Source organism: Mesitornis unicolor, unplaced genomic scaffold (genome assembly GCF_000695765.1).
Source record: "Mesitornis unicolor isolate BGI_N332 unplaced genomic scaffold, ASM69576v1 scaffold16433, whole genome shotgun sequence".
In the NCBI taxonomy this organism is placed as follows: domain Eukaryota; kingdom Metazoa; phylum Chordata; class Aves; order Mesitornithiformes; family Mesitornithidae; genus Mesitornis; species Mesitornis unicolor.
The window spans coordinates 24,902-39,379 of record NW_010174121.1 but is presented as its reverse complement, the minus strand read 5'-3'; the positions used below and the strand labels follow the sequence as shown (position 1 = coordinate 39,379).

The following is a 14,478-nucleotide window of genomic DNA, read 5'->3' as shown; positions in this document are numbered from 1 at the left end:
TGCTTTAGGAAAAATTCAGGATTCTACCTCTCAGTTTCTTAACTCTTGGTGAAACCTCCTTTCACTGTGTATTTTGAAAAGCATTCAACTGGAAGGTAGTTTATGCTGCCAAGGAGTAAAATGTAGATTTTACCAGTCCATAGGTAACAACGCCCCTCCCACCCACCCCCCAAGCCTTTCCACATCACTTAATCCCACTGGCATCCAACTCTGACACCTTCTTCATGATTTTCCTATCTGTGATGACATTTATTCAGAAAATTATGCATTATGCTTATTTAAGGATTGTTAGCAAAACTCATCCTGTGTGAAAAATAAACAGCATCAGCAGCCACAACAAAGCAGGGCAGTTATGGGTAGAAATTAAAAAGACAAAAATCTGTTTCAAGACTGGTGTTTCTTCATCTTAAAAACAGATTTTTCCTACAAAAACTTAGTAACACCTTGACTATAGTTACCAGAACTTCTTCTGATATTTCGAGAATTTCCTCATTTCCATGTAATAATTTAGAATCAAACTGCTTTAGGTCGACCATGTCTCAAGTTACCGTACTTAGCTTGCTCATCATCTGTCACAAGTCGAACCTTGTCAGCCTTGTACGAGTGTAACCAACCAGATGCAGTTAAGTCTGTTAAAAGTGGTTAAATCCTTCTAGTCCTAAGAGAAGCAGGATCAAGTCCCACAGCTGTGGTTATAACGTGTACTTTCTACTACCAAACACAACCATGTTAGTTCAACCACACACCTGCTTGGAACCTTTCCTGGAAGTAAAGAAAGCATCACAGTTCTTCCAACGACATTTTAGGGTCTGAAAATTTGGGTTGGTGTGGTCAGTAAGCAAGTGTTGTTTCAGATGGTCCACAACTCCAAAGATCAGTGAACATCCGTGCCACTGGTGGAAAAAACACGCCAGAGTAAGCCAGGAATAAGGGATTTCAGCGAATGCTTTTATACCTGCAACTCAACAATATCCTACCAAGACTGTCAACATGCATGTTGCACCCTGCAACTTTTTAACCGTCTCATTTCAATTCCATTCTCAATGGCCTCTATTCCTTTAATTACAGCTTTACAGAGGTGTTTCCTGCCAAGCCTAGGCCATCAGCAAGAATGGCAGGGGGAGGAGAGCAACTAAGCCTTTACAAGACTTGACCCTACGTGGGACAGAGCCATTGGGAATTCAGACTTATTTAGCAGGTAAATATGCTTTTGTGTGTCACTCAGTTTAAGTTTCTGATTTTGAGTAGTTAAATGTTACTGTCTAATTGCCAGAAAAAGAATAATGTAAGATGCTACTACTGACTTCCCCCAGAGCCTACGTATACACTAAAGAGCATGAAAAAGGGAACTAGTGGTAGATACTTACATTTAAAATGTACAGATACAATTTAAACATATTATTGGGTTATAATACATTAAAGGTCAAGCTATCCAAGACTGAGAAGTGACCACCCTCAGAAAATGAGTCTAAAAACTATAACAAAGGAAGGCTAAAAACATTTTGCTCATTACCCAGCAACGATAATTCTGCATCAGATTAAGCCTCACAGCTCTGACGCTGCCATCGTAGCACCCAGTGTAGATCTGTAAAAGAAATATTTGTGGATAAGAAAATTGGGAATAATAGAAAAAAAACAAAAACTAAGTAAAAGTTTGAATGTGTCTTCAGTGCAGAGTTCTGTTAGACTTGATTCTTCCGTTATTTCAGACCATTTCTATACCTCTATACCTCTTATTTTACACTTTGAAAGAAAGTTTGCACACAAATTCCTACACATGCAGACAAAAGAGTGCTTTTAATGACTATTCCAAGCAAGGTATTTATCCAGAAGTGCTGATGAGACCTATCTAGCAGGGCAAATGCATGAAGAAATCTGTGCACCTAAATCAACTGCAGACTTTCATTTAGGTTCTATCAAAGGTTACTAAAGGTTTGACTGCGGGTGAACTTTCCCTAGCATCTGTGTGACTGTCTTGAGCAGAAGTCAAACGGGATGAGTGCTTGAAAAATAGGAATATTATGCTATTTCTAGACTCTTCATTGCAATCATCACTGTAAACAGAACCATTGTGTTCAAACCACAGTAAGCTAGAAGGTAACTCATTCCCAGATAATAATATTACATAAATACAAAGCTGTTAGAGCAACTTGATCTTTTTGGCTGATATTTCTAAGTTCCTGCATTGGCAGGGCAGCAGGAAGATGTCATGATCTGAAAACTTTAAACTGTCTTGTATACGTCTGTGGAAATTACAACCTTCTCTTTGAGAGCAGTGAAAAGAAAGCAGTTACCATGCTCTTGTGGATGGTCATACACATGATCATATCTGTGTGGCCTCCATAGACTTGCAAGCGGTCGTGCGACTTGAAAGGAACAGAAAGAGACATTTGATACATGACGGTTAACAGCCATGTTTCACAAACATCCAATGACAGTGCTTCCCAGAGCAGTTTCCTGGGTAGCAACTCAGCTCCCCTGGTGGATTCCAAACTTCTCAGCCACCGTGACAGCTCCCTTCTGCTTATATTTCTGTGAGTCTTTCTGTCCAACTAAGCACTTTCAAGCAGACAAAATTAATATCTCCCCCCTTTCCAGAACTGCCACCATCTTATGACAAACCAGGTTCTAAAAAACAGATTTTAGGATATATTCTTTAAAACCCATGTATTTTGGCTGGTGAGACAACTATATATTCTGAGTGACAGGAAACAGAGGGTTAGACCAGAGACCAGCAAGCACAAAGATGACTTCAAAATTGTTAATTAACACATATCAGGCAAATGTCATTAGTAACCATTTGTTTTCTTACCTGTAGTTCATAAACACGAACAAATTTATCCAGACATGCTGTCACCATCACCTTCCCAAGAATGTTCACAACCGTTACTGCATGGTTATGGCCTTTATAGATCCGTACCAGCTCTCCAGTCTGCGGCAAGAAAAAAGCCAAAGGCAAATAAGTGGGGTTTGTTTGTTTGTTTGATTTTTAAAAAAAGCAAAGCAAAACAAACCAATTCAGTCTTATCTAGCCTAGGTAGGACAGCTAGCTTCAGTGCTCACTACTCAAAAAATGGAAACACCTCTTATACAAATGTTTCTGCCAATTAAAATGTACCTGTGCTAAGTTTCTTAATCTAACTTATTGCATAGCTACATGAATGCTTCTGCTAGCACACGGGAGAGATGCTGTAAAGGAGGAAGAGAGTGGCAGGCTAGAGACAAAGAATTCATGACAGTGTAACAGTTTTTGAACTAGCTAGTTTGGAATGCTCTTTGTGTACCTCAAGTTTTTCCAGTAATAAAGAAACTCTTCCCCCCCCACTAGAATATCTCCTGTGGCTTTGCTCTGAACTCTTTCCATATTATCAGCATGTTTGTAGTACTATTTGCAAAAGCAAGATCCCCAGATAAAAAGGCACTGCATATCATATTAGAAGAGCCAACATGTTTATGTTTCCCAGGGTATTTTATCCTCTCCGTCTCTCCTTAGTTTGCTATAGTGCATAGTCACATTAACAAAATCTTATTACTTCCTTTTCTGGAAGCTATTCTGCCCCACTGGTCAGTCACAAATTCTGGAAATATCAACTTTGCAGCACAGGAATTCAATGCTCGTGAAGTAGAAGCAAAAGTAATTCTAACTTTATGAGAGACTTACATGAATGTTGTGGGCATGGACAGACTGGTCACTGGAGCCACTGAATACCAGGTCATTCACAACCTTACAAAAAAGAACCAACAAAAAAGAACCAACAAAACCAAAACAAAAACAAAACACCAAAGAAAAGTTTTATTTTTGTAACAGATACGGAAATGGGCAAGCAAAACTTTAACAACACTGCTCAGTTTAAAATTGTACTGTAATATTTCCTAAAACTGACAGTCTTAAAATGCAGAGTATGAAAAAAAAGCATGTACTGAGTTCTTTACATAAGAGCTAGAAGATGTACTGTGCTGTCCTAATTATGACTTTTGACACCTACAATTGACATCAGGAGCTGTTAACTCGCAGCCTACCAGGCTACCTCATCCTGTCTGTGGACTGCTCTCAGGAGCAGCTCAGCAGCAGTACAGGGACCAAGGAAACCAAATGCAGAACGCTGCACTCCACATGCACAGTAAAGCCCACTCCTTCCCGGAAATATTGGATGTGCTGTGCATTTATATTCTGGTCACATAAGAAAGACAGTGTTCCTGATAAGCACTAATCTAGAAAGCAAGCTCAACAGATCCATGACGGATCAACAAGGGACCACAGCATGCTGCCACGCAAGCAGGACTAGGACAGTCCACACAGCAAGAAAGGCTGTGCCACTGCACCATAATATCTGAAGTGACAACTACAATTTGTGGAAGTCACGATAGTGGCCACGACAAAGCAGTCAGACAAGCGTATGTTCCACCTTGTCATCTCAGGAGCCAGGAACCTGCAAATAGGTGATAATGAATCTTCTACTAAAACAGAATACTTCTCTAGAGTTACTTTTTTTTCAGTTTCCTCTGAGGTTTGTACAACCAGAGTATGTGAAAACTGACTTCATCTTTTCCCCAACTTTCCCTCTGCTGGCAAACACACATTTCAAGATTCCCCAAATCTTCTAACAGGAAATAAACACGCTTCCTACATAGACACTCCAAACAGGTTTTCTGGCAACGTGAGATATGGCAGCCAGGCAGTGACAATTTGCCTACCAAATCACTCAGGTTTTGTAATTTAAAAGAGAGAAATCCTCTATTTCTCACCACAATCTGCTCTCTATTAGATAAGGAAGAAAAAGTGTGTCATTTTAAGCATACATTGTCAAAAAGGTATTTTCAGAGACACTTGCCTTCATGCAGAGTATAGTCTTGCTGTGACCTTCCAGGGTCCTGAGAAGGAGCCCGTTCCGCGCATCTCGCACGCTGATGGTGCAGTCGTAGGAACCCACTACCAACAACTTGCGTGCTCCTTCCTGAGCTGTGGCTAGACAGCTCACTGCTCTAGGGCCATGGCACTCAAAGGTATCAACCTGCTTGTTGTTCTGAACGGGGAGGAAAAAATGATGTTTAAAACTTTGCTATGACACTCACTAGACCACTGAGTCCTTTTTGTGTTGTACTTGCTATAGTGTCTGCTTTCAGTTTAGTAACACAAAATTTTAGCAGGGGTAAGAGCTGCATCTTAACAACTAAGTTTCCAAATCAAGGAAATAACTCCTTATTCTGGGCTTTGACCTTCTGTCTTTAAAAAAAAAATCATTATTTAGCAAAGGTTCAGTAAATCCTCCTTCTGAGTTAGAACAATGAGATAAAATAGTATTACGAGAAGAAAGCAAAATAGAATAAGTTTGCAACAATACATTTGAGAAATTAGTCTAGGATCCATGAAAAAAATATCAGAAAACTAAGTTCTTTAAATAATGATTTTCGTTCCTTTTTAAATATAATGAAAATTGCTGATTAAGCCTCTTTGCCAGAAAACCACGTGAATGAGTCTCTTCTGTAACTGCAAACACAGCAAGCAAAACCAGCAACACATTGAAGTCTCTCACACTGCTTTGATGGGCAAGAAAGGAGGGTTCACAAATAATCAACTGTGTCAAAAAACTCCCATGACACCACTGGTAGGCCAGGTGGAAACGTAAGGAAAAATGTGACAGCAATACAGCAGTTAAAAGAAAGGTAACCAGGGGGAAGGGCAGATTGGGCAGCTTCATGCACCGACAAAACAAAGGACCGAGAAGGGCCAGCAGGGACCATTTACATCAAAATACTTTAAGTGCAAATGCAACTGCTACTCAAGAGAAAGAATGGAAAAAAACACAAAGTGGAAAGCAAGCATCACAACAGGCTTTTAGGTGCCAGTATTTAAACAAACTAACCTTTATGCTGAAAGTAACCACAGTGCCATTTGCAAGCCCTGCATAAAGAATCCGCCATCTACTGTGTAAACAAAGCACTCGATCTTCCAATTTAAACTGTTCCATGCACTCTTTGGTCTGGCAATAGAAAGGAGTATTTAAAGCTTTTCATTAACTGAAAACAATTCAGGGAAAAAAGCCTCAAGTGAATTATGATTTTTACCTACAAGCTGCATTTTTCTGAACCAACAGAGCTAGAGAAAAAACATCTGAAAGTCTGGTGTCACATGGCAGTTTGACCCCTCTTTTTGTCACAGAATCACAGAATCACAGAATCGCTCGGTTGGAAAAGCCCTCTGAGATCATCACGTCCAACCGTTCCTGTCTACCCCCTAAACCATATCCTTAAGTACCTCGTCTACCCGCTCTTTAAATACATCCAGGGATGGTGACTCCACCACCTCCCTGGGCAGCCTGTTCCAGCTCCTGACGACCCTCTCAGTAAAGAACTTCCTCCTTATCTCTTATCTCTGAGCTCTTATCAGCTCATTCCTATCGTTGAAACTTGACTGTACTTCAGCAACCAGTTATAATCCTAAAAACTTAATTCTAGTCACATCCTCTAATGTATATAGAAGTTTAGACTACAGATTATATATCTATATAATTTTTTTTCATATATATATGAAAAACACCCTGTTACATGCTTGAATTTGAGGAATCTCCATGAAGTCCCCCAAGAGGAAGTGTCATGGATCATCACGTTAAGAGTCAAAAACCTCTAATGGTTTGCCCCTTGAAGCAGGTATTTGCTTTCTAGTCCATCAAGCCACAGGTAGGACAAGCCCTCCTATCATTTATCCTGAAAAGTCCAGCTTCAGGAAGTCTCAGTCTGCTTTTCCTTCTGTCCTCATATGGGCCGAAAAGGCTTTTTTCATTGAGATTGACAAAGAAACACGCACATAACAAAGCAGTGCATGTTAACCAACACAGAGTCCGAGTACCTTGATATTGTAACAGTTGATCGTGTGGTCACTTGAGCCAGTGTAGAGTGCAGCATTCTTTCCGTTTGTCTGAGTGACCAGGAGGCAGTTCACTTTTGAAGTATGTCCTTCAAAGATGGCCACACACTTCCTGCTCTAAAAAGGAAAGCACAAAGTCTGTCAACATAAAGGGCCCAAAATGCCTCTCAGAATCTGCGCCTGCCAGAGCAGGGCAGGACAGCTAATAAAAGCAGGACACATGCAGCAACCTACCTCCCCTTAGCCCTCTCATAGGGAGATGGGGTTGGGGAGGGGGAGAAGAGAGATTTGAAGAAAAGAGTAGAATAAAAATAAATGGCGCTTGAAAAAGGAGCTGCTTCCTTAACTACATAGTAAGGCTATGCAAAAACAGAATTGCAACCTTGGGACTCCAAATAATGCAACATCATTCCCACAGCTTTACTTACAACCAGATTGTAGGCACAAACAGTTTTGTCTGCTGAGCAGGTATACAACAAATTTCCAAAAATCTGAATGGCATTCACCGCAGCCAGGTGTCCCTCAAAGCTTCCCTCTGTAGGTTCTTCATCCTCACCTGGCTCCGAAGACACTTCTGTAGGACAGAGACAAACGTACTTTGATTATGTGGACGCACACAAACAAACACGCTACTGTTGTTTGTATTACCAAACAGCAGAACTATTTTGTGGGCTCAGCATCTTAAAGTCAGATTTCAATTGTGGGTCCCAGCTGGAGCCTGTAAATGGCAGAAGACAATATAAAATGCCAGAAAGACCTTTGAAATATGATGTTAAGACCAGATATATCTTTAAAATCTTAAAAGGATTGTATTATTGTTTGTCCTACAGCTCTATGGAGACTGTGGAGGAGAAGGGTTTGTGTGGGAGGGTGCGGGAGGGATGTGGAGGAGGTCAAGACACAAAGCATTCAATGAAGAATGACATAAGCGAGTATGCATCACTTCCCACTTCATGGTTTAGTGCAGCTTTTTATCTTCAGGGCAAAATTACCCTCTGGAAGCAGTTTAAGTCTTAAATTTCTACAAGATACTATACAAAAAGTTTCAGAAGAAAAGCTTAAAAGCTATACCTGATGAGTTCTTTGATCCTCTTAGTGAAGATATGGAAGTCTGCGTCTCAGCCACGCTGTAACACAGAAATAAAGAGCAGCAAGATTGGACTCTGCACATTTATTTTCAGACAAAATACTGGTGTAAGTGGTACTCTGGAATACAAGAGTCTGCACTTAGTAGGAAAAAGGCTGTAACAGATAAGCTCAAAACCAACCTTTCTGTGGAGAGCTGCCTTGCTCTTGTGTTAGTGAAATTAGGAGGCAACAAGACACTTGCATTTGTTGGATCAAAAAAGCAAATTCAATTTTAATTTCCCCTCTTATTTCACTCCTGACTTAAAAGTTACTGATGTCATAAGACTTTCTGAAAAGAAGAAGGAAAAACAAAACCCACCCCACAAAAGAGAGGCCTCTCTTGAATACTGTTAAATGCTTTCACTTTTGAGCGATCTACAATAATCTCACCTTCTTTTCCCATCATCCCTACAACTTGTGCCGATCTCACTGGTAGAGCTCACTTCATCATAACCAGAGCAAGATGCCTCTAGGACTGCTTGATCCACAGACCTGCGTGAATCCCTCTTTGACGGACTGTCTGGTTTGTCATCTCCTGACTCTGATGAACCAACAGCAACCACCTCACACGGGGGCTCTGGAAGCTCCACCAGTTCCAGAGAAGCATCACTGTCATTCGCATTTTTATTTCTTGCTGTCTGAGCAGCAGCTCCAACCTCCCGTCCTGGAGGAGTGGATGTAGTGACTTTTTCTCCTTTAGGGCCCTTTCCACTCTTGGCTTTCCGGACAGGCTTAGAGTCAATTACGTCCTGTTCAGTATCACTGTTCTCTGGCACATGGGCTGCCCTCAGAGTTTTCTTCTTCCTTAACTTTCTCCTCCTCCTGTTCCCTTTTTCTGCTGGGACTATAGTGGTTGCCATCTGTTGCTCGGATGGTTCTGCTGACAATTTGAGGGTTTTATCCACTGGCATTTCTAGAAGGACTGAATGCTTTGGAAGAGATGCGCCAGACCGATCCAGCAAAGAGCTTTCAGTCACTGTATCATCTGCTTCTTTCTTGCTGAAAACAGAGGGGTTCTCAGGAAGTTCAGCCTTTCCCCTGTTTGCAGCATGCTGGTGAACATCTCGATTAGTGTGTTGGAAACAAGCTGCCATCTCTGAAATGGATATGGTTGCAGAAATAACTGGATACACTGGGGTTTTCTGGTTGGTCTCTTCTGAAGAAAACAGAGCAGCGTTAGAGTCAATCCGTACAGCAATACGTATTTACGCAGAATTGCAGACAATTTTAAAATTCTGACAAACTGCCTTCAGTGAATCCTGCATTGTTGGTTTAAGGTGCTACCACCCTTCACCGTGTGCTCCCTTCCCAGCCATCATCACTGTTGTAGGACGGGTATTAAGCAATGCATGCCTAATACATCTCATCTCGGCTGCTCAGTGACATAGTTTGAAGGCCTTGTGCTTAACCCATCTGCATTTGTTATTTCTAGGAAGTTACCTGGACCTAAAGCAAGGCAGATGGGTCATGCACAACCCACTATGCAGCATCGTACCTTCTATCCTGGAAAAGGCAGCACTGTAGGTCATCAGTGTAAGGTTTTCAGTTCATCTGTGGTGGACTAAGCGATGGGGCGAACACACTCTCCCTGTCACTTCAATTTGAAGCTAATGTGAACAAAGGAATCCAAAACCTCAACTGAGACAGGCTAAGAGCACAGGCAGCTCCTCACAGCTGTGCTTCCCACACCCTAGAATTCCCTGGTTGCATTTACAGTAACTACAGTCCAGAACAGGATGTTTCAAGTTCACTGCATTTATTGGATGGGATCCCTCAACGCCAATGGGAAGCTGGCAGTATTTGAAACACTTCCCTGCTTCTCTTTTAGAAACCAGCAAATTCAACCCACAGCAATGCTTAGACAAAGCTGTTGGGCTGTTTAACACTCCACAGTACAAATTTCCTACTTTAGAATTCAGCATCCAACTAGAGACAGCTTAATTGTGAACATCTCATCCTGCACCTTCCTCAGATGGGAAGTTCCAAGATAGAACTAGAACTTGCTGATAGTGTACAATGTAATGTACTTTGAGTAAATCAATAGAAAGCTGTTTTTCCCCAGACCCATAACTGTCATATGCAGCTGCAGACTGTTAGAAAACCCTCTGTACAGAAGAAATGAATGCTTAGATGAGGTTTAAACAGCTACCATGGTGAATTACACTGGCAGGAAGGCACACAAACCCTTAAATTCTGAATACACCTCTAACGTTGTGCGTCCCTCGTTTCCCATTGGAAGGGTGAGGGAAGGAACTTGGTCACTAAAAATCAAATCAAACAGGAAAATAAGAGTAATCAGCAACTTGAACTGAAAATTCTAAACCCAAAAGTCATTATTTCTCAGCTGACCTCCTAGGGAAGCTGGCAAGCCAGATGTTCAACCCCCAGAAATTACATAGTCTGCCCCCAGAGAGGATTCCTCCACACAAATTACCTGATGGTAAATGCTTCCTTTGCCCCCAAATTACCAAATTCATTTGATGGCAGACACTCATTTTAAATGTAGCATATACAGAAGTTGATCAATATACCAAAGCTACATCAATTTGACAAACGTCAAAAGAACACCCTTGCTTTTAATGTCAAGAAAAATCTGTAGGAAACTGGCAAATATGCTGATGTGACAAAGACATTTTAAAAGTAACTTTTTAAGTAACAAATACATCTAGACATTGAAGGTTCATCTTTATGAGGAAAAAAAACGTAAAAAAACCTAAGTCTACAGCTTCTGTTGTGCCTGCACAGACATCAATGAAGACTGAAGATTCTGCAAGCAAAACACTTCATGCCACTACAGCTAGTGATCACTAAGTCTTTGTTCTGAATTTTCCAACTCTAACACTAAAGAAAAGTGACACCTGTCTTCACTGATGTTTAAACATAACAGAATGGCATATGCCAATAAAAATGGGAAAGAGAAAGAAAGGCAGTGGCTTCCCACAAGCCAAGTCTTAACAATGCAAGCAAACACAGAAGCTGATTCTTCAACACTCCTCACACAGAATCCCAGACCGTTAGGGATTGGAAGGGACCTCAAAAGCTCATCCAGTCCAATCCCCCTGCCAGAGCAGGAACACCCAGATGAGGTTACACAGGAAGGCGGCCAGGCGGGTTTTGAATGTCTGCAGAGAAGGAGACTCCACAACCTCTCTGGGCAGCCTGGGCCAGTGCTCTGTCACCCTCACTGAGAAGAAGTTTCTTCTCAAATTTAAGTGTGTTCCTGTGTTCCAGTTTGTGTCCGTTACCCCTTGTCCTATCATTGTTTGCCACCGAGAAGAGCCTGGCTCCATCCTCGTGACACTCACCCTTTAAATATTTATAAACATGAATGAGGTCTCCCCTCAGTCTCCTCTTCTGCAAACTAAAGAGCCCCAGCTCCCTCAGCCGCTCCTCATAAGGGAGATGCTCCACTCCCTTCATCATCTTTGTAGCCCTGCGCTGGACTCTCTCCAGCAGTTCCTGTCCTTCTTGAACTGAGGGGCCCAGAACTGGACACAATACTCCAGATGCGGTCTCTCACCTCCAAGTTTACTTCACTGTATGCCCCTAAGGCAACAGAATCCCCGTCAAATCCTCCAAGGAGAGAATTCACAATTCTGCAGTCATGTAGAGTAACACAGTAGAATACAGGAACTGCAGTGGTGACTAAAAATGCAATGGTTACTGTTTACACAGAACTCTACATCTGAAGCAAACTGCAAAAAGGTAAAAACCCCTTCAAATTCTTGTACTGATGGAAGTCTAAGATTCAATTCAGCCAACACTTCTCTTGTGCTTGAGAACAAATATGCTTATACAAGTACAACAGCGTGGCTTTTTCCAATAGTATCTTCCACTCCAGTTGAAGGAAAAAAAAAAGTGTTGGCTTTATTTAACATGGATCTTGCTTATGAATCTTTATCTCAAATTATCTAAGTTAAGGGTTTGGGTAAGTGACAAGAGTTATGGCAGACAAGCCACTGTCATTAGAGTAACCCTGCTTGACTTTACAGGCTCTTAGGAAGGAGGATTGAGCTTCTGATCTTCAGTTTGTACTTTCACTTCAGTCACAGTAACAAGTTGCAGTGGAAAGTATCAATAGCACTTAAGTCTTTGATCACAGACTACAGTACCCGAGTTCTAGGGGTTTCAAGCTGTCTAAATAAAGAGTTAGCAATTTCCGCCATAGCCATGAAGATCTCCTATTCCTGAAGGAGTAGCTCTCACATGAGTAGTTCAGTTAATCCAGTGGTTTCTCCTCCAGACAAGAGTGAACACATACCTTCCTCGGCAGTCCTCCCCTATGCACTCCCCTCCCATCAGTGAACAGTGCCCAATATCCTTCCTACAGTAAACTGCTTACTGAAATCACAGATAGGATTGCGTGAACTTTGAATGAGGTTATTAAATCCTCATATTTAAGGAGGATTTAATAACCTAAATCCAGCATCTCCAGGTCAGTGGAAATGGAAGAGATGGAGAGGGGGAGAAGATGGATTGTTACTTTTAATATCATAAGTTTTACTCTTTGTGCTTCTCCAGCAGGGCCTAAGAAGAACACAGAATACTCTTAACATCATAATTTTAAAAAAATATATATCTTCAAGCATGGATTTTATCTTTGCAGGTAGATTTTCAGCTACCAATGGCCAGTAAATGATGCAGAGTAGAAGACAAAAATTACAGGGGAGGTTTTAAGGACTGGGGTTTTTTTATTAACTAAATTATTCTGAGAAGATTTAACTTGAAAATTCATGTTTGCTCTATTTTTAAAGTAAAACTAGAAACCTGTAGGTGTATACGGCTACAATTTACATGTGCTTAATTTCAAAAATGTGGAATCCATTTGGATGTGTTGTAAAGCAGGTCCCATTATTAAGTTAACAAAATCCTACACGAGTTAATGGTCGTTCAGCCCTGCACAACAGGCTGCAGGTTTGAGACCCAACTTCCATTCTTTGGTGAGGGGGGTGTGAAATCCTTATTTTCTTAAAGCTAGTTCTCTTAAAACAAAGAGAAGCCACACATACCATCCTTCTGCTCCACCTCTTCTGCTTGTGAAGCACATGGAGTGCCCTGGAGTACAGAATTCACATTTTCTTCTGAGCGTTTTGGAGACACAGGTTCTCGTTTGACTGGTACCAAGGAGTCAGGAAGAGCGATAGGTGTGACGCCAAAAGACTGGAATGGTGGCGACACGTTTACATGAATGGAAGCTCCCAGTGGAGGTACAGAAGACACAGAGTCCAAAAGGGGCAGGGAGGAGCCTGTAGGAATTAAGTCAGCTGCCAGCTGAGATTTGGTATTTCTTCTCTCATTTGAGACGCTGCAGGAAAGCTGCTGTTGTGACAGTTCAGAAGGTTCACACGTTTCTAATGGCAAAAGAGGAGAGGAAAAAAAAAGACCAAAAATGTTCACATTTTACAATAAAACTTAGCTCGTTTCTTGTGGACGCGCAGACAAGGAAAAGAAAAATTTGTAAAAAAAAAAATACCACTAGATGGCACCAGCAAAGACACCAGATCCCATTGGAACAATAAAAGATGTCAACACTGGAAGCCTACAATTTCATTGCACGTTTTAAATGAATGAATTCAAGTTAAATGCAATTTTTACAAGATGCACAGTTCAAAGAATATGAGTCAGCATTACAGTGTTGTAGTTTTATGGTATCTCATACCTTGTAACCCCTGTAAGATCTGGATTCTCTGACTTCTCAGTGTACTCATTTCCATGGTTATCTGCAAAACAGCTGTGGTTTAAAATCACTCCTACTGAAGGCAGTGCTTTCAGGCTGCTAACTTCTAGTTCAGACAATCTCAAAAGCTCAGTTACCTGTTGCTTTAACACAAGGAAACGCTGAACCTCAACGTACGCAGTCTGCAGGGCAGCCCTAGCCTGCAAGAGACTGCTGTCCACACTGTGCAAGGACTTGCTTAACTCTTCTTCCCTCAGCGAAATAGCCAACAACTGGTCTACCTGAGAACGTTCTGGAAAAGAAACAAAACGTAGACCATAATTGTACTTGACAACACTTTAAAACACATTGCACATATCTCAATAAATGCTACCACCTCAGCATGTAAAAATCACGTAAATTTGGTCAAGCAGCAATAATCACACAAGAAGCTGAAAAGGGATATGCATGCACAGGAGTAGTCACATCTACATAAAAGACGTGTAAAGCTGAATATTCCTCTTTACAGGATCTCACCCTTGACTCTAGTATCTTTATTTCCATCACTGCTTTGCCAGCACCAATTTAGTTTAGTTGAACAAAGCCATTCATTCATAAAGATCTTTTGCTGAAATACACATACACATAAAGTACAAACACATGCTTTCCATTAATGTAATCAACAAGGCAAAGACAAATTTAAGCCAAACAAGATTTAAATTATTCAGTAAATCCAGAGGCCAAGGAAAGGCAGCTTAAGAGAAAAAGAACCCAATGATACAAAATAATTTACTACCCAGGATGATTTTGGGCCATGAGACTCATGTTT

At 41.1% G+C, this 14,478-nt stretch overlaps 1 protein-coding gene across 1 annotated transcript in view; it reads right to left on the bottom strand.

Moving 5' to 3' along the window:
* Positions 1-734: 734 nt before the first annotated feature.
* Positions 735-14,478, bottom strand: part of ZNF106 (zinc finger protein 106) — a 28,242-nt gene continuing 14,498 nt past the window's right edge. Inside the window, exons 7-20 of the mRNA XM_010180951.1 lie at positions 13,808-13,962; positions 13,653-13,713; positions 13,003-13,344; positions 8,384-9,149; positions 7,937-7,992; positions 7,294-7,439; positions 6,848-6,982; positions 5,865-5,981; positions 4,833-5,024; positions 3,662-3,724; positions 2,813-2,932; positions 2,295-2,366; positions 1,514-1,585; positions 735-893 (exon numbers count right to left, since the gene is read on the bottom strand). Coding sequence (XP_010179253.1) covers positions 735-893; positions 1,514-1,585; positions 2,295-2,366; positions 2,813-2,932; positions 3,662-3,724; positions 4,833-5,024; positions 5,865-5,981; positions 6,848-6,982; positions 7,294-7,439; positions 7,937-7,992; positions 8,384-9,149; positions 13,003-13,344; positions 13,653-13,713; positions 13,808-13,962 — 2,456 coding nt within the window. The remainder of the gene's footprint in view (positions 894-1,513; positions 1,586-2,294; positions 2,367-2,812; positions 2,933-3,661; positions 3,725-4,832; positions 5,025-5,864; positions 5,982-6,847; positions 6,983-7,293; positions 7,440-7,936; positions 7,993-8,383; positions 9,150-13,002; positions 13,345-13,652; positions 13,714-13,807; positions 13,963-14,478) is intronic.